General features: G+C 37.8%; 2 protein-coding genes across 3 annotated transcripts; both read right to left on the bottom strand.

Annotated features, from left to right (window-relative positions):
- Positions 1-8: 8 nt before the first annotated feature.
- On the bottom strand, positions 9-11096 carry fbxo25 (F-box protein 25). 2 transcript variants are annotated; one of them, XM_055020003.1, is made up of 11 exons: positions 11014-11096; positions 9674-9857; positions 5977-6080; positions 5181-5230; positions 4971-5063; positions 4779-4872; positions 3755-3939; positions 3414-3596; positions 2926-3069; positions 1792-1818; positions 9-852 (listed from the first exon to the last, which is right to left on the bottom strand). In XM_055020003.1, exons 2-11 carry the CDS (start codon positions 9799-9801, stop codon positions 763-765), a joined length of 1098 nt encoding a protein of 365 aa, XP_054875978.1. In that variant the 5' UTR covers positions 9802-9857; positions 11014-11096; the 3' UTR covers positions 9-762. The 2 variants fall into 2 exon arrangements, with proteins under 2 accessions (XP_054875978.1, XP_054875979.1); XM_055020004.1 differs by lacking the exon at positions 1792-1818.
- A 2980-nt stretch (positions 11097-14076) lies between these two features.
- Positions 14077-15605, bottom strand: fam110c (family with sequence similarity 110 member C). The gene has a single exon (XM_055020002.1). The coding sequence runs from the start codon at positions 15490-15492 to the stop codon at positions 14473-14475; it is 1020 nt and encodes a 339-aa protein (XP_054875977.1). The 5' UTR covers positions 15493-15605; the 3' UTR covers positions 14077-14472.
- Positions 15606-26025: the final 10420 nt, after the last annotated feature.

The raw sequence follows: 26025 nt of genomic DNA, 5'->3' as shown, positions 1-26025 counted from the left end.
AACCCAAGCAATTTTTAGAAATAACTTTAATTCATATCTAGTTGCCACACTGTAAAAATCACAACAGTACCTTCAACAGTATGGATTGGTAAAGGGAAGTTACAAAAGTTGGAAGAAAATTACAAAAGTCTTTTCCTTCTTAAAACAGTCATTTATATATTTCGGTTTGCCACATCAGATGCCTAACAGCAGTAGAAAACGTGCAACACAGCTTACATTGACTAACAAAGGACAGACGGTTTGTAAACGGAGTCAAATATGACAAACGAGCTGCTATTGTATAAAAAAGCCACTAGAAACAAACAGATTGGGATGCAATTACACCTCACTGATTAAATACCAGACATTTTTTTTAGCGCTCTGTACATCTTTACACAACCAATCAATTAATATTAAGCTACCAACATCAGGCTGAAACATGTTTTACACAAGAAATTCTGTCATTATATATTTTTTCCTTTTGTATATGTACATAATGTAATTCCCACGGTAGAGAGAAGCCTTTTTCTGTCTTCAAAACCAACATCTGTGCTGAAACACGAAATATATTTTAAGGTTTTGAACTAACAAAACAAACAAAAAAATAATAAAATACACCCACCTGTATCCTTTCTGTTTGGAAATACTTGTGCGATGAAATAGTTTTTTATTTTTATACAATTTAAGCCCTTTTTTATTTGGGTAAACAACAACGAGGTGTTTAAAAAACACACACACTCAAAGAGAGTAACGAACGTTGCGTTGAAGAACAACGTTGAATGTTTAAAATTTGAAGAGGTCGATAAAGTGCTGCGGAGAAATGGGCATCAGGCAGCTGTCCGGATCATTGGCGGTGCAAGGGTGGCCAAAGTCCTGAGGAACAGTCAACAAGGAGAATGTGAGACGGACAGGTAACCAGGAAAGAAGGTAATCGCAATGCACACATTCATTAAAAATAGGTTCACTCAACTGTTGTACACAATTAATTAGTTTTTACAGCGGCATCAATAACATTTTTCATAATTGTAAGGGTACATTTCATGTTTTTAATGCACTCCAGGAGTGCAGTAAAAAACTTCAAGAAATTTCTTTTTTTTTGTCAACAAATATTAAAATTCGTAAACTTCTTTCCTACTTCACCACAAAACCACCTAAATTAAGTTAAGAGGCCACTTAACCACATCTAAATCAGTTGGATCTGGTGGGGAAATGATTTAAATAATAGCAAGCCTATGTTACTGTATTGATTGTTGGTACAAAAGCCTACAATTTATTTATTGAAGAAAATGAAACAATCTTTTAAAACAGCATAATATTCAGAAATTCTCTTGATAGTTTTTGCTGCAGAAAAAAAGATAATTTTGTGCAAATATACAAAAAGGCATCAGTCTTTCCAGAAATAATACAATTGTTTTATTTATATCATAAAATATGATTTGATTTGAAGCTAATCAAATAGTATTCAGCAATAAATTAAATAAATGCAGTGGTGGAGATAGAATTAGTTACGGTAAACCAAATTTTGACATTGGCATGCAGACACAAACATTTATCTCGGTATTTATGTTAGATTAGAAGGCAACTGACAGCTTTTTAAAACTGAGATCTAACCAAAACAAGTTGGTAAAGTGTAAACATAAGAACACAATGAAAAGACCGCCGTTTACTGAACACTTCTGAAAAACAAGATGACATCAAGAGAAACCTGGAACATCACGCAAAAAAAGCTCCACTCGTGAAAACAGATAAATCATGATATGATCGACAGAGGACAGAACAGGCAGAACAAATGCATGATGGGACACGAAGTACCTTGAGGAACAAAGCCACATGCCAATCCTTAAGGAGTCAGGGAGAAGGGGAACCAGGAGAAGAGGCAGGAAGGAAGGATGGCAAGCAAGGGAAAGGATGCAGAGAAGGAAGAAGTTAAACTATACAGGGAGCAGTTGATGAATAAAGTTACAACTGCTCCAAAGAAGGAAACGATCCGATTCAGTGTTATTGTTCCTTCTAAGTACTGTTCTGTAGAAGAAGAAATATTTCCCAAGTAATTTCACTTGAACTGCAGAAAAAATAAATCCATCAGCCTGGGGGCAGAGGGTTCGAAAATAATTGTTTGAAAATAAGATATTTCTGCACGTGAGAACACTAGTTCACGAAATCCATTACTCTAATGACTAACAAGGATTAGGATTATTAGCAGAGCTCACATGTGCCGATGTTTGTGATTCACTTCATCACACAAACATCAAAAACAACATTATTATGGACGCTTAAAAGCAACACAGAATTTCTTCCTTCTACTTTTGAAGATAAAATATTTGAACTTTTGAACCCGAAGGTCGGTCTTTGGAGATTTCCAGTGAAAACAAACAGTTGTACAGATTTTCACCTCGGTTTTATCTTGAGAAAACATAAGACCAAGACCTTTGGTAAAGAGCTGAGACAAAAAAATAATAACTTGATTCACACACATACTTAAAATCTGTATTTTAAACACCACAGGCTTAGTTTATTCTGACCACAAATTCCATCTGTGCAGTATAAACAAATTCAAAACAGTCCTGTCCAATATACTGTCCAGCTTGAATTATTGTGATACATTACGTTTCAAGTAGTGTTTGAACTATTGTCAAAAAGTGTAAAACACAGAATAACCAGTATGATAGCATGATCAAAATGTCTAGGTTTAAACTACTTACATCATTTGTTTAATATCTGTTTTAATTTTTGTCAACAAATTAAAACAAAAGTCAAAAGGGAAAATTTACTTAAAATACACTCTATTTTGTTTTTATTTCAGAAAATATAAGGAATGAGGACTGAGTTAATGATGCTTAAAAAAAAGGTCAAATTGATCAATTATGTGTTTTCAGTAAGAAAACACTCATAAAAACCCAATCCCCGAGATAAGGCAGATACAGATGGGCTGCTTGTCTTGTTTACCTTCCAGAAGAGGATGCTACAGTGTTTGCAGAAGTGCAATGTGTCGCCGTACTGCTCCTTCATGGGGTAATGCTTCTGCAGGGTGAAGTACATCAGCTTCCAGTCCACATTGTCACTCCTGGTTAGACCCAAATTCCTACAAAACTGCGTATGAGCAGTGGAAGCCCATAAGCAGAACAGGAAGCATGGAGCAAACATTTAATATCACAGGAAATCAATGCGTAATATAACTGGAGCAACTCACAACTAACACCAAGCTTTATGTGGTGCTTCTTTTTCAGAACAAGTGTATTTCCCACTTGCTCTGTGTATTTCTGCTGCACAACTTACTCTGATGTGCAGCAGAGTAAGTTTAATTTTGTTAGCACGCCCTCTAGTGGCTAACATGGAAATTGCATGCTTTATAAACATCACAGCAACTTAGCTCAAGCAATTAAACGTCAAATTCCAACTTCAAATTTGGTGACATAAACATGTAACTTCCTCACCGGTTTGTCTGAGAAGTGAAACTGACAGAGTTTCTTCCATAGCGTCCTGTTCTCACTGAGGATGTGCATCGTAGGCGTGGCCTGACCCAGGTTGATGATGTCACAGGCGTCAGATAACTTACAGAGGATTTTGTTCTGCATGTGCAGCGGCAGGTCGTTGAAAGACATCCCCGTGTACAATTGCTATGGAAACAATCAGCACAAAAACTGATTAAGACTTAAACTGAAAACTTTCTCTACTTTGCACTATGAAAACAGATACAAATGGGTCTGTAGGCTAATGACTGCCCTGCCAAATCTCAGCTGTAACTGAATATAAAACGTTTCTTTTCAGTTTTTACCTTCGGGATCTGCATATTGTTGAGCTCCTGTTGCCATTTAACAATGGTCTCCAGGCGACACAACCAGATGTTCACATTGCCCACGAGGACACACCTGCCGAAATGGATGGTCAGACTGTGGAGTGTGGAGCTCAGGTCCTGCAGAAGCTCCTTAACAAGGCGTGGATTATAGTTGTCCTCAAGGACTAAAGCCAAGGTTGAAAAACAAACAAACATCTATAAATCTTACCAAATAAAAAAAGATAAAAATGATTTATTCAAAAGGTACAGTACTACTGACCAACCTATTGCTATACATTTCACACATGCAACATTATGTAAATTACCAACAGAACCAATAGCTTCCCAGTCTCAAAAACAAGAGCAGTTTGTCTGCTAAAATTGCTGATAATTTTGCTGCAGAAAATTAAAAAGGGGATAAAACACCGTGCTTAGGGGCCAACATCAGGGTTGTCACACAGGGTAGATTTGAGTCTCAGTGTCAGTTTCTCAGTGTGTCTTTCCTGGTATTTTTAGGTAAAATTTTTTCTAACAAAATAAAATGCTTAAATTGTGTCTAAAAATGACTTTTGGGGCAGGGATGTAAGTGTATATTTATAAAGTCGCAATGCTGTTTATTTATCATTTCTAACAGAAACTTTGAAGATTTAAAGTGTTCCTTTAGTAATAATTAACATTATTTTAAAATGCTTTTTCTGCATGATTCTGTTATTCAGTTAGTCTTAAAGTGTGTAGAAGAAAATTGCCATGGTAAGGGCCTGGAGTTCCTTTATTTAAATCACCTTATTGCATCTGTTGTGTTTGTTAACAGCAATATCTCTCAAAAACTGCGACCAAAACTGACATAAATTTAGTTTCACATTGTTCTCACCTACTAGGATTAATGGGAATGTTTACATCAGCATGTCTCTGGTGTAATCTGCTCTGAATGTAGTCCAGATATAAAATAAATAGCAGATATTTTTATGTTTTAAATATGCTTCTTTACTCAGAACACTTGAGTATAAATGTCTCGTCCTCTTACCTTTTCGTACAATCTTCTCCAGTATATTGAAATAGTTTTTTTGGGCAGCCCCACTCAAAGATGTTAACTGAGACCTGGCTATCAGCTGAAAAAGCTGAAAAAAATGGAAGGAGACATCTAAAGAGTAAGAAAATACACCAGTATAGGTCATGAAATAAAACAGATTGAATATAGGAAATAGTCATTGCGCACCTTCGCAACATAGTTAAATCTTCGCAAATCTTGGATAGCACTGGAAAAGTCTAATCGGTTGAGAGCCTCCCCGAGTGTGCAGTAGCCATGCCGCTGTTGGCAAAGAACAAAGAAAACATAAAGCAAAGGTGAGAAAATTAAATTCTGTTGTATACCCAAAGAGCAAGGTCCAACACAAAAATGTAACAATTCAAAGTTTTCAGGACTCACTTCTTTCGTGCTTCCTTTCTGCACGTAGATCCATTTATCTCTAAAAACAACTAAGACAGAAAACATAAATGTTAACAGTTTTCCTGTTTCCTTGCATATCAAAACCTCTGAAGGGAAACTGTGATAGTTCATTGTTTAAAAAAATATGTATTGCATGCTACTTAAATGAATTTCAGAATACTTTAATTTACTCTCATTATTAGTAATTTTCTTGTGTTTATTTCATCGTGCGAGATCCAGATCTTCACAACGATGTTCTGGAACAACAAATATTTATATTGGCATACAATATTTTTCATACCCTTGGTGAAGATATCTTAAATTGTACTGCAAAAACATAATTACAGAAAGGAAAAATATAGTGACATTTCATTTGTGAATATTTATTTAATTTGAAAATATTCATAAAAGGACATCTTTTAAAACAAAAATAATTGGTGACTAAGTGTCAACATACTTGAAAAAGATGGGTTGTACAAAATATTACCAGCAGTGTTCCTACTTGTGATTTGGCAGAAATATTTCACCTCTCGAATATATGTCCTTACATTTAGAGTTACATTTAATTATTTTAATGTGAGATTATGTTATTATTAGAAAAGAATAGTTTATTTGATCTTCTTTACACATCTTTTCTCAGGGTGCTGATGACTATGGAGAAACTTGTAAAAGTACAAGATGTTCCTCATTCCATGACCTGCATCATTCAAATCTTACTTTTGCACCTTTATGCACAAGACCTTCAATTTACATTCCACAGACTCCCCACTAAGTGCCCACAGTGTCTGAAACTCACACTGGGATTTGGTGTTATTATTGTACAACTCCTTCTTCCTCTTGGTGTTGGCGAGTTCACACACTTCTTCAACAAACAGATTCTCATTGTTGTCACTGCAGAGCCTGTTCACACAGAGGAAACAGTTTTTGTATTAGGTTAAAAGAGAATACAGGTTTGACCAGAAGATCCACAACACTGTAATTACAAACCACTGGGAAGACTCTGATGTGCAGCAGTTTCCTCTGGCAATTTGCTTAAGGTTTCGATTGTGTCTTCTGCTATGTTATAAGTTTATAGCCTCAGTTGAAGCCGAAAACACAACAGACGGGCCTGCCATTGAACTACTCTCGCAATTTTGGTTTATATCACAGAATATATGCAAGCTATGAGAAGCCATAAAGATCAGCAAGGGAACTGATAATGAGTCATTCTGTCTGCACCACAGAGGAGACACTGCAGATGGCAGACACACACGAGACTCTGAGAAACTGTGACTCAGTCTTTTCTCAGACAGCAGGCAAAACATGTCAACTAAAAAGCTACAAACATTAGCAGATCTATTGTGCCAGAAATATCAAACATCTAGCTGACTATTGTTATTTATGGCACGCATTTTAAAGCAGTCGCATTGTTTTTAAAAGAATCTGAACATTGTGGGAGCTGACCTTAATTTGTCATCGGCTGTCGTTTGAAAAGCACAAACAGGAAACATCTTACATGTACTAAAAATATATAAATCTATTAGAAAAAACAAAAAAAAAAAAGTTGAGGATTTAAATATAAAAAAGAGCTGAATATCTTCTTGAAAATATTAAACTACAATACAATTGATGTAAATTGAAATTCCCAGACACTTTAACTTGCTGATAAATACGTAGCGTCCACAGCACTCTATATGGGCTTTAGCATCTTGGGCTCTAAACAGACGCACTTGATGAGGGCATTAAGGGAAGTTAGCATCCATTCAGCTGGCCAAATGTTAGATGACGTAGATATGCAGAGCATGAAAACGACACTTCAACTATTATATCCTACCTTAATATAGCATCCAAGTAGACCTTTGGGACAGGGAAATATGTATTTTGTTATAAGGACTATTTTGCTAGTCTAATTGCACTCAAAGTAACATTTCTTCATTGAGCCTAAATGGAAATTAAATATTAAATGAAGAACTTCCTCTTATAATAAGACTAATTTATTCTCAAGAAATCTATTGTCCTCATGTTTTCAGGGTTTTAATCTTCTTGATTTAGAACTGCTCAGAATGAGGATCTCGGAACATTTTCCTTAACATGTTCAGCTCAGACCATCACTTTAGAAGTCACCAAACAAAACTCACACTTTAGTTTTTGCTGCAATATCAAAACTGTTGGTGGCAATGGCACAGCTTTTCACTATGATTGGTTAGAAATTCTGAAAACACAATAAAATTATTGTGCATATCTTTTTAACAACTGGTGGACAGTGAGTCACCGTCATGACTTGTCATGATTTGGCCATTTGCTCAAACTGTACCCTCACTTCAAAGACTGTTGGACATAGACACCAGCCACCCTTAATGTGGAAAGACAATGGATGGATTAATCTTTTCTATTTCATCCCAGACTTTCAGCCATATAAAAAAATGTTTTGTAGCAATCTTATGTCAATTTGAACCAAACATATCCATATTTTTAAAACCAACATCTTAAATTCAATTCAGTTCCTTCAGACTGCACAAATTTAAAACAAATGTAATCTCAAGAAATTTAAAAAAAACACATCCAACCTGTATGCAAAAATAACCAATTCGATCTAATCATACAGACAAAAACAAAGTCAGTTACACACTTTCCAATCTGACTCTACTTATTGCAGTCTAGTTAAGTTTATACTACTAGTTGGTGAAACTCTTCTAAGAAAACTAAACTTAGTTTTCTATTCTGATCGGATTCAGTAAGTTTTGCGACACAAGAGCAGACATTCGTTGATGTCTTCAATAGAGTTGCATTTTCTGCCTGCTTCTTTTAAACATTACAAAAAAATGAAGGTTTAAATATCAAAGTTGTATCATTTAATAAGTGAGATTTATTTTACTCAGACCTTCTGATCTCAACCACACAACAAATACTGTATTTTTGTAGCATGATGTCATTCGTTATCAGAATGGACAGGGATTGGAGAACAGAAGAGTGATGTCATTGCTTATTGTCTGAAGCCACATAGTGCAGGGCTGTGAGTCACTGTTAGCTGGCCAATCAATACAAAAGGAAAGAGTGTGACCGGAGTGAAATGTCACCAGCTGATGCTGGGATTCTTGGGAGACGTGCGTCGTTTCTGTTGTGGGTTAGTGAAACTGGTACTGTGATGTCAGCCATTGTAAAGACATTGTGTATAGCAATATATGATCTAGATATCCCATACTTGGTGCCTCACAGAAGCTGGTGATTGTACAGCTACAGTTACTGTGAGGAATGAAATGCTCAAGCCAACCTGAATAAACTATTCTGCAAAAACACAAAAGAGCTGCACATTACATCAGGTATCAGTTGTCACAGGAAATTCAATATATGACATTTCAATTAATGCTTGGACTCAAGCATGTGATAGTATGCAAGAATGTTTGGTCAACCCGACCCTGATTGACTTTAACTTCTTCAGCCATCTTCACCATGTTGAGATACCTAAATCCTCTGATCTCCTATGATTAACCGATTGAGCAACTGTGTTAACAAGCATCTAATGTAACTAAAATAAAACTAAGTTTATCATTACATTCTTTGTGCCAATGTTGTTACTGTTAGTACAAATTAATTTCTCCTTGATCATGATAGTAGTAGATTTCTCAAACTTGAATGTGGGAGTTTACTTAGCTAGGGTTACACAATACAGAAAACAATCATATTCTAAAACCCTTAATTTATCATTTATTTTAGATCTTACTCTAGAAGAATAAAATCACTTCTTGTGTAAGATAATCCTCTAGTGTTATTAAACTCTGCTTTTCTTTTTCTTTAAAACAAAAATACAATTCTAAAACAGATCCCTTGAATTTGTTTATTTTTACAGTATAATATTAAGGATAACAAGTAGATTAGACATAAACATAAGCAATAAAATGGAGCAAAATCAATGCACATCTGTACTGAAACCACATCGGATAGAAAACTAAACTTGGGTGGTCGTCTGAGGGATGGAGACACTGACCATGTAATCAAAACATAACGTCACTGTATCTGTTCGATCTCCATTAATTTCCTGTCTGCTCTCCTCTTATTTTACTTTCATGATGGAAAAATTAATCCTCTTACCTCGACATTTTGTAGAAGTTATAATTTAGAGAGAGCATTGGCAGTCAGTCAGTCGAGGAGAGTCAACTTTATATCATATCTGTTGATATGTCGGAGCAAAGCTACATTTGGCTACTACTTTTGAATTCAACAGTAAAACTCCACATACCCAAGAATAAAAAAATATTTTATAGGTTTATAGGTTCATCTATAAATGAAAAACAATTTCTGTTAGGATTATAATGATGCCCATTAAAATTTTAAGTAGACTTCAGAGTATGATCAAATACTAAGTCTGCAACTTATGCAAACTAGAAAAACACAAAAAATATTTAATTTAGTTCGGGAATTAAACAAATGAGTCAAATGTGGGGCATTACTAGCTGAACAAAGGTGCATACATTCGCTAACATGTTAGCATAAATGCAAACAATTTATGAACTTACTCTTCTAAGTCTATGTCTTTGTTGTTATCCTCCAGCTCATGACCGAAGAAAACGATCCTCTTCCACCCATGGTCTGTCTTTGTCCAGCTCCATCCAGGCGACCTCCAGTCTTTGCCCAAGAAAGGCATATTAACTGGGGAAGGCCGGACTGTGAGCCGAGAAGAGTCGAAGCCACGGTGAACACCTGAAGGGTTAATCAGTAACAAGATTTATTTTTGGTTGCCTAATTGCTCTAAATATTCAGTTAAACATTGTGTCATTTGTATTTACAGAATACTTAAGACCTATTCGTACCTGTTTATCTTCTTCACATTTCTTATAAAATTAAATGTAATTTTTTGGGATTCTATGTCAAAGACTAACACTTTCAAAAATTCCCTGGTTTTCCATTGAGACTACACCATGGGAACAAATTCCTCCTGACAGCATAATACAGCCACCATTGTGCTGTACTGTGTGGACAATGTGTTGATGGGAGTTTGCAGTGTTAGTTTTCTCCCAAACTTAACCTTTTAACTGTCTTCTCCTTTTTTGATGCAGCCATTTACACATATATTTATTCTCAACAAAGACATGGAAAAACGGCCACGTCACATTTTCACATTCTTTTTTTCAAAATGTATGATTCAAACTATATGAATCAGTCCAACAATTGGGTAGGTTTATTAAATAAAGTACCAACAAAATAAATTGAGGTTTGAAGTGAAAAAAATCACAAAGTTGCTCCAATAATTTTAGAATGCAAAATGAAGATCTGGCACATGAAAATGAACTTGTCAGTTTACTGTGTTTTTTATGTCAATATATACAGTCTCTAGTTTCATGGACAGAATTCAACTGGGTAGATATTAAACTAAATAAAATAATATTTATTAATGAATATCGTTTTGTTTATATTTGAAATAAATGAGAATTTCCAGAAGAAACTTTTTTGTACATGCGCCAAGTCTAATATTTAGAACACCTGCATGAAGGGGAAGCAGCATCTCTACATCTATGCCCACTTTTAAGGCTGTAAGAACTAGAAGTCACATAACAAGGGGCGCAACTGGATTGTAAAACTTTTAAACAATGAGCTTATTTTCAAGGGTTTTCAGGTCCAACACTGGGAATACGATTAAGTAGACGTAATTTTCAAAATCTCACATAAACATGTTTATGACGCATTTTTTCGGGGTTCTGCCTTTGCAAACCTCCGCCGCTGCAAACCTTAATGTTAAAAAGCAAGAAGAAAGCCAGTTGTCACTCGGTTTAACGTGCATGTACAGAGAGGAGATGAAATAAAATATCTAAATAGCGAAATTCTTCAGCTGCGGGTTTCTAAAAAATACCGAACAAACCTTAATATCCGAGAACTTCCTTCGTGGTCTTTTTGTCTCTCAGTCTCCCTTCTTGCTGTGCTGGAAATATTGACGGAAGTAAATACAGTGTGCAACCTGAGCATTCGTTCACGCCCCCTCTGCCTTCCTATTGGACAATATGTTCGAATTTACGCTGTTGCTACCCAGAGCAACGCATCTGATTGGCTAATCTGCGGTGTCAATCATCGCCTTTTTATAATCCCGTGTGTTTCGCTGGGGTTTTTCTCCTACACGTGACCGAGGACTGCACACATGTACTTCTGTTTTTATTTTGCAGATGGGGGGATGGGAACAGGACAATCGGACAACTAAGTGCGTGATGTGGTTAGGCAACATCTGTGCAATGTTTTAAAGCTTTAATGTGCATTAGAACTCCAGTATTTTCTATTTTATTTTGAGGTCTTTATTTAATAGCAAGGGTTTAATTCTACAAATGTGCATGTCCCATTTATCAAATATAGGTCTCTACTATAGTTTTAAATTCTTATCAATCATAGTGAATGTTTGTCATCTATGATAAAAGATCTTTGAATTTACTTTATTCAACAGACTCATGGTCCACAAGATACACAACAACACAACATAAAAAACAAGAGAAAATGAAAAATAAAATACAATAAGTAGTCATAAAAAATATAAAAGACTTGTATACCAAAGTTTCCAAAGAGCCGACTGGTATCTTAGCGCACTAACAGAAGGCTGTGAGAACATTACAAGAAGATTGTTCGGTGAGTTACCCAAACGACACATAAACTTGTATATCAGATTTCTCAAAAGGGCTTGAAATGTTCTGACATGTGCGTTACAGAACATTTGACTTGCACTGCTGAACCTGGGTTTCTTGATCAAAATTCTCAAAGAGTCATTATAAGCAACCTTAAGCTTCTGCATACTAGTTTTTTTTAAATTTGCACCACAAAGGAGCTGTATACAAGGATGTACAGTAAGCTTTAAACAGGCTTATTTTTACCTCATCAGAGCACATATGAAATTTCCTCCCCAAAACGTTTAACCTGGGCGTATAACATGTGACCCAGATACTTAGTTTTGGAACAAACATCTAACTTTTTGTCCAGCTCCATCCAGACGTTATTTATGCATTTTTCCACATGCATTTAAAAGACAGTATGTCTTCAGAATCACGGATATGCATTGCAGAAAAAAATTCCTTCCCTCTGGCTTTATCATACTATGTGGTGTTACAACACAGACTTGAATGTATTTTATTGGTCATATATTTGTAAATGATGAAGAAAGAACAATGAAAAAAAAAGAAACCACTTGGTGTTCTTGTATTTGTACTTTCTTTTACTCTAACATCCTAAAAAACAAAAAATGCCATCTGAAAGGACCTCACAACTAAACTAGTCCATCTTTGTAAAAAGTCTCCTTTTAAATTGTTTCACGAAGGGCTCAGAAATTAGTTAAAGGACATCAGTAAATAAACAACATCATGAAGACCAGGGGGTTCAACCACCAGGACAAGAATAACATTGTAGAGAGCTTCAAAGAAGGTTCAGGCAGTAAAACTTGAACACATGACAAAGCAGAGTTCAATCAATAATCTGAAAATGAAAACATAACATTCTCAGACAGCTCTAATCCCACCATGACATGGCCATCATCCAAAACTGACAGAGAGCATAAATCAGAAAAGTATAGCCAAGAGACCTGTGTTAAGTCTGTAGGATCTGCAAACCCACAGCCTTGACATAAAAAGCCCCTGCTGTTTATTTTTCACTCCAGAAAACAGCTGTCATGAAAGAATGACAAGAAGAAAGACATTAAAAAAAATCCCACTTAAATTTTTAAAATGTAATACAGAAGATAAAGCAGCTATGAGGAAGAGGTCTTCTCTCTCGGTGAGACTAGAACAATGTTTTGGACCACCCTCTCATATGTGAAAAGAATGATCACACATCACCCCATGTACTGAAACATGGGAGCAGCAGTATTATGGTAAGAGGATGGTGTTTATTGTTAGGGTCTTTTCAGATTCAATTGTAAAATTGCAGGGCAGTTCAGGAAGATTGTAAGCCATTATTTTTTTTAATGTTTTATTTAGACTTTAACAGATATTACCCCTACAATCAAGCATCTTTACTGATTATTCTCCCTCACTATTTCTACCTTTACTCTTGTATATGTTTATATTGCGAAAATTTTGTTCTGCGATCTAAATTTAAAAAAATAATAATAATTTTATGTTCATACAAATGTAAATAGAGTTCATAAAACCATTCTTCTTCTGTGCTTGTTTTAAATATATTGTTGTTAATCTTCCCATGACAAAGAAACTCATTTTAGGCTAAGGTATCCCAACAGACGTTTATCTTGCCTGGCTGGTTTTCTTGGTTTTATAGCATGGTTCACACAAATCAGGAGTCTAAACAAATGAGTTTAGAAAAGCAGGCGAAGACTGGGAGGTAAGTAGAGATACAGTTTCAACGGGTCACTGGACATAAACTCATCAGATTACCAGCCACATTCTTCTCACTGTCAGGATCCTGCTGACAGCTTGTCCAAGGAAATTATCACTTATTTCCTGTTTTTTTTTCACTTCTGAGACTCAAGTTAATTACCTTGTTTAATTGCTGATACTTAAGTGACATGCAAGAAAGCAGCTTGCCTTACTGCTGTCATTATTTGTCTTACTTTTGTCTGTGTGTGCATGATTGACTCCATAGCTTTCACCTGAGGAAAAATAGGGAGTGCACTCGTGAAAGTACGTAAACGCTACGTAAACTGTTATTTGAGTCCCCTTTCATTTTTGAGGTAATCTGAAAATCCGCAAATTATGAAAATTATGCTTAGATGTTTCCAGTAAAAATCTCAAAATCCAAAAAGCCTTTCATCTTTATGTAATCACTCATACCAATTACCAATAGCATTAGTTTTTTAAAACATTGGTGGAAAAAATAGAACTAGTTTCAATGATAAATAACATAGCAATGCTTCAAATTTAATACTAAAATGTATGATTGTTAGAATGAAATTCTATTTGAGGGTATGCACTACAGTTTGTCAAAACTTCACACATAATTTAAATATATAATATAGTTTATTAGAAGAATATGACAAGATACACGGTAATTTCTCTAAACCACAGCTGAGTTTGGACTTTTAGCCCTATACTTTTCATAGCTCCATTCTTTCTTGTGATATGATAAAGGCATTTCACAACCACTTAATATAGCTATAGTTTGAAAATCTCATGACAGAAAAAAGTTTGTACAATAACATCTCCAACTCATATGTTTTCACATATTTCAGTCACATTGTGCTCAAGATACAATTTTAGACAACATGGCAGCAACACACGTTCCCACAATCTTGAATCCATCACTTGGTGATATTTACTGTCAGGAATGCAAGAACTCGAAGTCAGTCACAATCATTTTAGTCTCCACCAAAAAATCTGTAACTTTTATGTAACATTCAGTCAAGGTCCCGTAACTTCTTTCCAGCGTCCGAAGCGTTTTTGCAGCTGTACAGCCATTTGATGATACGTGCGTTGCGTTCAATTACTGATGTGCCTTGCTGTGTTTTATTGTGCAGCTCTTTCTCAAGAAGCCCATCGCTGTCACCGCTGTCCCTTGAGAAGCCATCATCGGATGTGGAGATGCTGACGCTCCGAATGTTTCTCACAATCTCATCAGAGCGAGCCGAGAAGTTCTCCCTCCCCAAGGTCTCAATCACCTCACCGTCCAGGCCGCAGTACTTGAAAAATGCATCAAAGTCTGCAAAGTTTTTAGAGTACCTGGAGCTGATATCTGAATGGGAACGGTTCACTCCCTTGCCAGTTTTCCTCTCAATCTCAGGAACTGCAAGGAGACCACCAGCTGCTGGCTTTTCGGTGTTGTCCTCTGTTGCTCCATTAGACTTGTTCTCCGACAGAGAAATAGCTACACCGATGCTACATTCCTTTGCTTTTCCCTCAGGTGTGCTGATTTTTTCCTTGCTGCCTTCATGATCATATTTCCTGTCAGCAACCAGAAGAACAGGAACATGTTTATCCCCGGAATTAACTGGCAACTTTCTAGATGTGGTGTGCCTTCGGTTCTTGAGTACTGATCCTCGGCGCAAGTCACATTTCTGTCTGTAAAGCAGAATAGAGTCTGGTCTTTTCTTTCCAATGGGCTGATGTGGTTGTCCCGGTAAACAGAGTTGTGGAACATCTTTATGCCCTGATGAGGTACTCCCAGAGACAAGATTTCCATTGCAGTTTATGCTTTGGCTTGAAGACCCGGTGCTATTCGCAGATGCTGATCCAAGACTAATCACTGGCTCCTGGGTAGAGTTGACCACTTGCTGACTTTTGACATACTTTGGTTTACTCGCAGCAAGCCTCTCCACAGCACTCATACGTCCCTTTGTCTCACTCTCCAGTTCCATTTGCTTCCGGAGGTATTCCGGACCCTTTTCAAGGATTTTTGTGGTATCACTACTTGTCTCCATTGTATACTCACAAGTTTTCCAAATTGTTTTTTCCGAGGAGTCAAATATCCCTGCGTACAGAGTCACAGCGACGGGATTCCATTCAAGCCCGCTCTTTGCCTGAGCATGAATCCCAACAGGAGACTTCACCTTGTACACTCAGACACACATCCCTTCACCCCACCCATCCTGCACAGGAGTAGTTTTAGCCAAACACAAGCCTGTTCAAAGTACACCTGATACTCAGAACAATGAAAGCTGAAACTGCAGACATTTTTCCCCACCTTCTCTTGAAATGAAAATGCGGGTCTTTTAACTTGTTGCTCAACATACAACATAAACCGTCATAAACACTCAGAAAACCAGTTTTTGTCTGATCTTCTGTTATCAATTCTTATTGGGGTCTTTACCTGAAAAACTGACTCATCAAAAAAAAAAAAAAAAAGCTAATCGTCACTGGTAAATGTTGTGCAAAAGGATTTTACACTTAACTTGGGGATGTGACAAGCAGGAATAAAGGAAGGTAGAGTGTAGGGACTGGCAACTGGAGCCTTATTAACGCATCATTGCATTGTTGTGCAATATGGAAGAACATTTTCTTGTGGTATTTGTGACCCACACTGCTGTATAAACTAATTTGCTTCTTTACATTTTTCCAAAGTAATTTTTTTGTCACTCTTAAAGGTTTAAAATCATCAAAGTTATTCATTCACCTGGGGACTAAGTTTCCAATAATATGTATTAAGGAATCCAATAGCCTGATGTTTTAATGATTGACCATTGGAGGATTAGTGAGCAGAATTTGGAGTACCATGTTGCTTTACTTCAACATGTAAAAGTTGCCAATTTTAAGGAAGATGTGCTGCATTGGAGCAGAGCTGGTCTGGAAGGATATGAATGTGGTAAAATGTGCATAAGACCTCATTGGCCTTTGGAGGTCCTGGGGTTCCCATCTCCCCCATGTCTGCTTTGGACCCTTTCCATTGAGGACCCCTTCCGTTGAACATTCTTACGGAGAAATCTAAAATGCACAAGCATCAACTCTTCCTCTCATACACATAGATACTCCCACAGGTGAATTAGGTATTTTCTGATTGGCTGCGGTTACCACTATACATTTTGTAAAAGTAGTACTAGCACTCCAGCTATTCTTTCTTCTAATCTTGTCTCAATTTTTTTAAGCTTTTGTCCCCTTTCTTTTCCATTTGTATGTCCCTTACATTTGAAATGTCCACGTCTGCCTCACCACCTCCACTACTCACCATTTTATGACAGAAGGACCCGACCAAAAGGAATTACGGTGAGGCCGCATTATGGACCCAGAGGGTTTAGAGGAGCTGCTCCGAACCATTCGCGAGTATGAGGAGTCAAGGAGTATGTCCTCGTTTGCGTTGAGGCGACTGGGGTTCGCCATACGCCTGGGACTGCTGTTGGACTACTGGGTTCCTCGTCTCCCGCACCCCGCGCTGGTGGAGCTGCAGCGGGAGGCAGAGGAGATACGCCGGACAGCCTTTGCTGCCTGGGATGCTAAACCTCTGCCTCCCAGGCCAGACATCCGCTCCGCCAGCCCAGCCCCAGCTCCAGCCTCTGCTCCTCGTCCTGCTCCGCCGGACCCCGCTCCGGCTGCCGTTCCTGCTCCGCCGGACCCCGCTCCGGCTGCCGTTCCTGCGCCGCCGGACCCCGCTCCGGCTGCCGTTCCTGCGCCGCCGGACCCCGCTCCGGCTGCCGTTCCTGCGCCGCCGGACTCCGCTCCGGCTTCGGCTCCTGCTCCGCCGGACCCGCTCCGGCTGCCGTTCCTGCTCCGCCGGACCCCGCTCCGGCTGCCGTTCCTGCTCCGCCGGACCCCGCTCCGGCTGCCGTTCCTGCTCCGCCGGACCCCGCTCCGGCTGCCGTTCCTGCGCCGCCGGACCCCTCCGGCTGCCGTTCCTGCGCCGCCGGACCCCGCTCCGGCTGCCGTTCCTGCCCCGCCGGATTCCGCTCCTGCTCCTGCCCCGCCGGATTCCGCTCCGGCCTCCGTGGACTCTGCTCCTCGTGCCGCTGCTCCGGCAACCTCTATCCCTAGTGCTCCTTCCGAGATCCCTAGTGCTCCTTCCGAGATCCCTAGTGCTCCTTCCGAGATCCCTAGTGCTCCTTCCGAGATCCCTAGTGCTCCTTCCGAGATCCCTAGTGCTCCTTCCGAGATCCCTAGTGCTCCTTCCGAGATCCCTAGTGTTCCTCCAGTGTCCCCTAGTGTTCCTCCAGTGTCCCCTAGTGTTCCTCCAGTGTCCCTAGTGTTCCTCCAGTGTCCCCTAGTGTTCCTCCAGTGTCCCCTAGTGTTCCTCCAGTGCCCCTAGTGTTCCTCCAGTGCCCCCTAGTGTTCCTCCAGTGCCCCCTAGTGTTCCTCCAGTGCCCCCTAGTGTTCCTCCAGTGCCCCCTAGTGTTCCTCCAGTGCCCCCTAGTGTTCCTCGGCACCATGGACGCCCTCCGGACCTCGCCCGTGGGGTCTGCCGCGGGCGCCGAGGACGCCCTCCGGACCTCCCCTGTGGGGTCTGCCGCGGGCGCCGAGGACGCCCTCCGGACCCCCCTCGACGCCTCTGCCCTCTTTCTGTTTAGTTTTGGACTCTTGGCCCCTCCTTGTGTTTCCGCCCACCTTTTGTGGGTAGTTTTTTTTTTCTGGACTCTGGCCCTCCTTCCGTCGCCCCTCCGCCCACCCTGGTTTTTGAGTTTTGGATTTTGGTTTTGGGCGTCTGGTAGCCGCCCTTTAAGGGGGGGTACTGTCAGGTTCTGTGTTTAATTCTGAGTTTCTGTGTCCTGAGTTCTCCTCGTTGTCCTGTCTTCCCCTTGATTGTTCCCAGGTGTGTCTTGTTCTCCTGATTACCCTCAGTGTATTTAGTCCCTCCTGTGTCCTTTGTTCCTCGTCGGGTCCTTGTCGTTGTTTGTCGTACTTTTGCCTTTGTCTGCTGTTGTGTGTTTTTTAGCCGCCTGTATTTGTTGGGCGTTGAGCCCCTTGTTCAGCCGTGACTGCCTGGCCGCGGACTACGTCTTTGACTGTTTGTTGTTGTTATTGGACTATTTTTCATCATTAAATATTCACCATTCACCTACCTGGGTCTCCAGCGTCTGCCTCACCATCTCCACTTCACCACTTCATGACAAAATAAGCCCAATACAATTTCAAACTATGTTTTTTCATATATTTACCAAGTGGAGTGAAAACCATAGACCTCCAGTTGTAAAAGTATGTCTGTTGAGATTCATCTTGGCACTCAGACAACAATTCTGAGTGCCATACTGCGTGATAGGACACGTTTTAAAAAAAAAAAAACCTTGCTTCTTAAAGATATTCTCTCCCCAATTTGGCTTGTTTGCGCTATTGTTCAAGGCAGAAGCAATCACATTTCCAGTCTATGGATGTTTATTGTTGGAAAACCTTGCTACTGGTTCTGCACACCATACTTTCCAAGGTTTAATTGGAATACAAAGAGTAAACGTGTAGTCCATATTTATCAACTTCAGAATTCTGCACAATTTACATAAAATCCTAACAAAACACATTAAAATATGTGGTTGTAACGTTATAAATATGGAAACCTGTTAGAAAGGTAGATGGGTATAACATGATTATTAAATGCTGTTGAAAATAAACAACACTTTGTAGTGACAGTACTAACAAATAGCACAAAGTTAAAAATAAACTATCAGCAAAACTAAAAATTTGCATTGTTTATTAGGTATACAGTACATTAAATGTGTAGTTTTGAACATGAGCAATTCTCCTGTTGAAGGTAATCGTTCTGCTTTTTCTTCCACTCCCCCTTTCCCTGCATTTCCTGCCAGATGAGTCATCTGATCTGTCATAACTCCCAGCACACCTTTATCAATGTTCCTAATCAGTCTTCTTAATGGCTTTTAACCTTTCCCCAGCAGAGGCCAAGTAAAAATGAGGAACTGTGTGGGAGAAGTGAAACAAATGCTTCTGAGAGGAACCTGTATCTAAGGCAATAAAATGTATATGCATCTAGTTTAATTTATGTAGGAAAGTAGTTGCTTTTGTGAAAAAAGCACCACTTGTCTTGGTAAAGTTAAACCTGTTGATAGCCAATGATGTCATTAGGTTTACCTGTGAGCTTATTGGCCAGGTATTTGTTGACAGCCTCTGCTCTCCTTCTCTTTCTATTCTGCCTGTTTTTTGACCTCACCTGAATCCTGTTTTTGCTTGCCCCCTCTGCTTTGGATTCCTGTGTGCTCTTTGAAACATTCTAAGAAACTTGATTCAAGTAAACCTAAACTAAGATTTCTGCTTTAACTTTGTTTTGCTTTTGGGTCATGACTGCATTTGAGTATCTACTCTGAACCCATCTTTTCTTTTGAGATATTTTGAAAGTTGTCACAACAAAACAAGATATGCTCAGAAAAACATGAGTAACTGGGAACTTACAGGTCCAGCTTCTTTAATTCTCTCTGTTGTTTTAACTGGACTTTAAACAACAGAGAGAAAAGCCAGTGCAACAAACACTTCAGCACAGTTCTGCTCCTCATTGTCAATGACAGATTTGATCTTACACTCCTCTCACTGTCTCGGCTGGAGGTTTTTCATAAAAATTATCAAATGAATAGTGGCACCTGCAGGTAGCAGTAGAGCTCCTCACAGTCACATTTTTGTCTTGTAAAAGTATTGATACCATTAACATTTGCATTGTCTTGCCATATATATTTTCAATAGTGACAACCCAAAACTATGAAGATGTATGAGCTGGCAATATATACAGACAACTTTCAAACTTAAACAGTACATTTCAAAAATAATCTCAAGTCAAAGTTTCCATCTTAACATCCAGGCGTCTATTTGCTCCACTTAGAAAACAGGCATTAAAGTAGAAATCTAAACACAACTTGTGTTGAGCACACCAGCTCTTCTTGTTCAAAAGACAGAGGGCAGCACTGGAATGGATAGACTGAAGGTCAGGGTGAAGCTTAACAAACTGTATGTAACTTTCATGTGCTTTTTTTCTAGCCACAAACACGCCTTAGCACCATATTTCACCACATTAATTTGTTCAGAAAGAAGACATTGTATCCTCCAGCATGTTTAATTAACTAAAAGAAAACAAAGACCACTTTTGTACATGATTCTCATACCACATCTGCTTTTTAGTGTTGATTACATTTATTCAGCCGCATGATTTCTTTTCATTGGATTCCCTCCAATATTCCTCTCTTGGGAATTCATCTGGGTTCACTCGTACTTTCAGTCTTCTTGACCTCCAGTTTGAATTAATAATGATATCCCTCAGATAAATTCCAAGTTTTCCAGATCAAAAGGCATGCAAGATGTGTCACGATGATTAATGGTTGTTTACAGGGATGATAAGTGTCGAATTTTTAGGACAGGACTGCAAATCTAAAGCAGACATGCATGCTGTTACAGAAATACAAATCTCTGAAATGTCTCAAAAACGTTTTGTTTCTTAAAGAACACAATGAATGTTTTTGGAATGATGATGCATATCTTTAATGCGTTGGTTTAGGCAGAAGTACGAATGAAACAAGTTGGTGTATTCACCATAATATTTTTAATGTTGAATAAAATATAAAACAAAAATAAATAAAAAAATGTTGCATGCTTACAAGTATTTAAATCCTTCTAACTTTTTCTCAAGTTACCATACTGCAATCATAAACTTTACGTTATTATATATGGACTTTATGTGATAAACCAAGGGAAATTACATATGGTTTTCATGATTTTTGAAACGTGTGTCATAAAAACAGATGCAAAACATCCCAGTGAGACAGACTTTGCCCTCATGGGGGCAATTTTTACACGATCCTTGAAAATCCTCTGTCTCTCATTTTTGAACCCAATATCAGAGTTGAAACTCAGTGCAAAAGCATGTTTACTTGTACACTGACATCATTTAGCCACTCATCCCCTGAGTCATTTTTGCTTCATTATAATTCAAGCCTTACACTATCTGGAAAAACATATTTTATTCTTTAATGTGACAACATCATCCAGTAATTGTTTCCTCGTCAAGTCATTGACAACAATTAACTGCCGTTCCTGAGACGTGAATGAAATGGTCTGACTCAATTAAAAACCGTTCGCTAATTATTAGATGTAATTGCTGTGTCCATCGTTTTGCCTGGTATTCTTGTTTTAAGTATGTAAAGTAATAAATAATTTGTAATTATGTATTCATATTTAATTACCAGGAATATCAGCTCAACTTCCAGTCAGCATGATAATTTATTTATCACAGAATCTTCTTACTGTATTCTTACAGGGTTGTTTTTTTTTTTTTTTTTTGCATGGAACAAACAATACAAAGACTGAAACTGAGGGTTGTTTATTTTATACTGGTAATGTGGAAAATTTAAAAAAATAAATCAATTTTTAATAAACAAGAGATCAAATGAATAGAAGTCTTTTCATACTGCGTAGGAGCCAAAACGTAACATGTAAACAGGAGTCATAAGTGTTAGGCAGGTTTTTTGTCTTTCTGCTTTAGCATTTATGATGTGGAGATCCCTCTTTGTGTTTTTATGTCATACTACCAATGGTTTATGTATGTTTTTTGTTTGACAAAGCCTCTAGTATAAATTATGGTCATTTGACAAAGTACTCTGGTTGCATGTTTGGCCCCCACAATTGTGATATGAGCTATTTAAAGGTTTGCAAGAGTCATGACACACTGCAAGTTCTCAACGTATCTAAATTTACAGCAGATGAAACATATTTGGAGATAGCTGCAAAGAAAAAAATAGCAATGACATTTTCTGTAATTGCGATGCAGTCCATATTAAATCCTCATTCACAAATAGATGTGATAAAAACTTCAAGCATGTGAGGATTTATTTATAAAACTTTGTGTGGATTTGTGTGTTCCTTTTACTCATAGGAGGAAAAATATTTAACAGCTCAGAACTATCTATGCAATATGCAGGCTCATGGAAAAGAAATGGTGACTCTGAAGTAATAAGTGGGTGAGTGGCTTACACAACCGTACATGTACACATGTACACTTACAATGCAATTCGAACAAATCAATTAACTTGAAATGCATGTAGCTGAATTATAAGAGGAAGTCAGAGTACTCAGAGAAAGCTCATGTGTGCAGAAAGAGAAAATATGCCAACTTCAGCAGGGATCGGAAACTGAAACCTTTTTGCAACCTGGCCAGAATGCAAAAAATTGGCAAATTTTGATACACATCTGTACAGAACACACACAAAAAGATTAAAGCAAAATGAAGCTTCTTCTATATAGTTCTGCAAAGTAAAAAAAATCAAATAGACAGATCACAAGCCAAACACAAAACATAAGATCACAGATGTCTGTATCCCTGTCAAATACAAGACACCCATTGGTGAACATGCTGACAAGTGTTTAGCTTGTATTGCTAATGTTTTCCTCCTTTTTAAAACCCTCCTACTGATTTACGTCTGCAGGTAAACAAGAGCAAACTATTCCAGTGTTTTAATGCTCCTTTGGGGTTCTGAAATCATTTTTGCTTCTCACTTGTCATTTCACAAAGAATAGAAGAAACAGCAGACTTGGCGTGATCCAAATCTGGAATGAACACAGATGTGGTTCTCAAACTTGAATACATTTACCACCATATGTGAGTAAAAACAGCAGTTATGGTTTAAAATAACTAACAGCATGTATTCTTTGTATTAGGCCATATGTAAATGTGAATGATTCTATTGAAGGAAGTATTTCATGCACAAAGACATGAAGGTTTGAAAAATGTTGAAGCATGGCTGTGCAGCTACTTTCCCTGAATTTAGAGGCTACCTCATGGAACTTACTTTATTTTCCTGGAAAGAATCCCATTGAAAGTCCAATCACATCATTCCTGACAACAGACAGAGAATTAGCCAAAATCTGTTGAGTCTGTTGAACTTAGCATACAAACTCTTTATAAGTAAAACACTCCAGTTTTATAAGAAACACTATTGATATGATACGCTGAAAGAGGAGTGTCAGAAAGAACAGGAGCTTCTTAAAGAGACAGGCGCCCAATTTCCAGGCATTAAATTGGGCAATCAAGTTTATTTCAAATTATATTTGATATGTACAGCATATTATGACAACTGAAGGTAATGTGCTACAAAGTATCTCTATGTGCCTGGAAAACACATCTTACCTCTTCAAGATCTGAGAAATTGTATTCTTTATAATTTCATAATATATTATGAAAGACCTGATTAGATGCAGAATTTTAAAAAGAAAATCCCTTATATCTGCTGTCAAAAAGATAAAATAAATAAATAAATAGTGTGTTTTTTCAGCAAAACCTGACAAATTATTCCAACAACCTTGACGCTGATAGCTAATATTCATAACCTTAATTTTACAGTTTAACCAACTACTGTTATTAGCTGCAGCTAGAAGCTTGGACATTAAAATTAATGAGGTGATTTTCAGTGAATTTGTTTTTCTTCTGCAACAGAGGAGAAGCTCTTTTCCTGTTTGGTAAAGAATGAAAAATGACTGAGGTCTTTTGCCATGCAGCTGCCTGATACTTTATAATATTCCTTCTATTATTCATCAAAATAACAGAAAGCTCACAGCATATGGAAGGAATCTGGTGTGTCAGTGGCAAAGGTTACATCTCCTAAAGCAATGCATAATAATCTCCCTGTGGCTCTGGCATATATAGTTATTGAATCATTTGAACATATTTTACATATACTGAATGACATGTTGGAACTGTTATATTTTGCCCAAAGGATAAAGAGCAAAGCAAAGGACTTCAAAGCAACCTTGTTAAATCTTGTACTTTGGCAACTTCAGAAAACTAAAGAGATTATATGCTTTCTTTTTTTTTAATTTGCATTTAATTGAACTCACATGCCATCTTGGAAGTTTACCTCATGTATGGGTTACCTTGTGGGTATCAGCTTAATTAGGTAATTTTGTAATTCAGTTTTGTAATTCAGAAAATTTGGCTTTCGTCTTGGGACTGACGAAGTTGTTACTGCTCAATTTCACTGTGATCAGAGAAAAAAACCCAGGCTGTTTGTTCTGCATCTGCAATCATTTTCCCCCTACCAACCATTATTTAGGGAGAATGCTTGAGATTCATTCTTTAGACAAAAATATTAGAATTTAGTCATGCAAGATTTCCTAAGATTAATAAAATCTTAATCCATTGTATTCATAGAAATAAATACACTGAACATGTGGGTTTTGAGTGTCATTCATGCAGTTGTTCATTAATAATTTTAATCTATTTTCAGGATTGTTCACCAAGAAATCGGTATCTATTCCAGATGCCATTTCTCCTTTGAATTGTTTTTAGCATTATTAATGTCTTTATCTTACGTGTCTTTAAACTATGTTCTCTGGGATAATGGGACAAATGCTGAAAGGAAATACAAAGAGTAAACAGGAGATAAGAGGTCATTACTTTCTTTAATGTAAGCATCTCTCACAACTGCTTTCATTATTTTGCATTTGCATTTCCAAAGCATGTTTGCATTGCTTTGAACTTTTAAATGGTTATTAGAATGAGAAGAAAGTTGTGGTTCTAAGAGCTCTTCAGTGGGTAAATTGTCTCCATAGAGAAACATTGTCTTAAGCTGGGACATGAAGTAATGGCAGATAAAGGCTTCCTCATTCAAGACCTCCTTCATGAAGTTGGAGCCAAACTCATCATTCCACCATTTAGGCATCCTGGTCAGTTCAGCAAGGAAGAGACAGAGGAGACCCAGACCATTGCTCGGCTGCGGATCATTGTAGAGCGAGCAATCGCTAGAGTAAAGTGCAACCACATCTGGGATTCCCCAGTGCCTCTCACTTTAATAGGAACTGTCAATCAAATCTGGCACAACTGTTGTGTTTTGGTAAATTATCAAGGCCCATTTTGTGTTGCAGACTAAATTATTTCTGCATGTTAATTGTTGTAATGCTATGTAAAAAGTTAAATGTCTAGACTTTTGCAAAAAATATTCAATTAAAACACTTTCAGTTGAATTGCAAGGAAAACAAATCAAGTACAATTTACAATATCTAGTAAAAAAAAAAATCCATAACTATTTCATATTTTATAATTGTACACCATACATTGATTTAACAAAATACTTAAGACAACCTCAAGGAGAAAAATTTTAAAACATAAGTTTCAAGACAACTGCAGTTAAGAAAACAAATTTTTGTAAATTATCCAACTGCCTTTTAAAGACATTTGCACATTTCTGTATGTTTCATGAGTATCAACTATTTACAGTGATTCACACAACTTTAGATTGGATATTTGAAATGCAAAGGAACAAAAGGGTTGTTACACATTTTATAATTCTTATTGCATTGACATGAACACATCAATGAAGGTGTTGAAGTAAAATAAGCCCAGTTTAGGTTTCATTTGATCAATGAAAGCCTCATCACGCCACACCCGCTCAACAGTTATTGTTGTTAGCGTGTCTAACAAAGTCGCACCATTCCAATCCGCTGATTGCCAGCTGACCCTGTACCTGCCAGTAGTAGGCGTGTGAACGCCTCAAAACTGAGTGGTCATCCTGGACCTTGAGGTGAGCAACCTGAGATGCATCTTTCTTCATGCT

Source organism: Poeciliopsis prolifica, unplaced genomic scaffold (genome assembly GCF_027474105.1).
Source record: "Poeciliopsis prolifica strain line A6 unplaced genomic scaffold, Auburn_PproV2 SCAFFOLD065, whole genome shotgun sequence".
Lineage (NCBI taxonomy): Eukaryota > Metazoa > Chordata > Actinopteri > Cyprinodontiformes > Poeciliidae > Poeciliopsis > Poeciliopsis prolifica.
This window is presented reverse-complemented; position numbering and strand designations above follow the sequence as displayed.

What these genes read in the sequence shown, in the direction of transcription:
- fam110c (XM_055020002.1), bottom strand. Translation starts at nt 15,492, where the DNA reads ATGGAGACAAGTAGTGATACCACAAAAATCCTTGAAAAGGGTCCGGAA.
- fbxo25 (XM_055020003.1), bottom strand. Translation starts at nt 9,801, where the DNA reads ATGCCTTTCTTGGGCAAAGACTGGAGGTCGCCTGGATGGAGCTGGACA. An exon ending in AAAGACATAGACTTAGAAGA is followed by an intron (nt 6,081 to 9,673) that starts GTAAGTTCATAA and finishes CTGTGTGAACAG; the next exon opens with GCTCTGCAGTGACAACAATG. An exon ending in TAATAACACCAAATCCCAGT is followed by an intron (nt 5,231 to 5,976) that starts GTGAGTTTCAGA and finishes TTTCTGTCTTAG; the next exon opens with TTGTTTTTAGAGATAAATGG.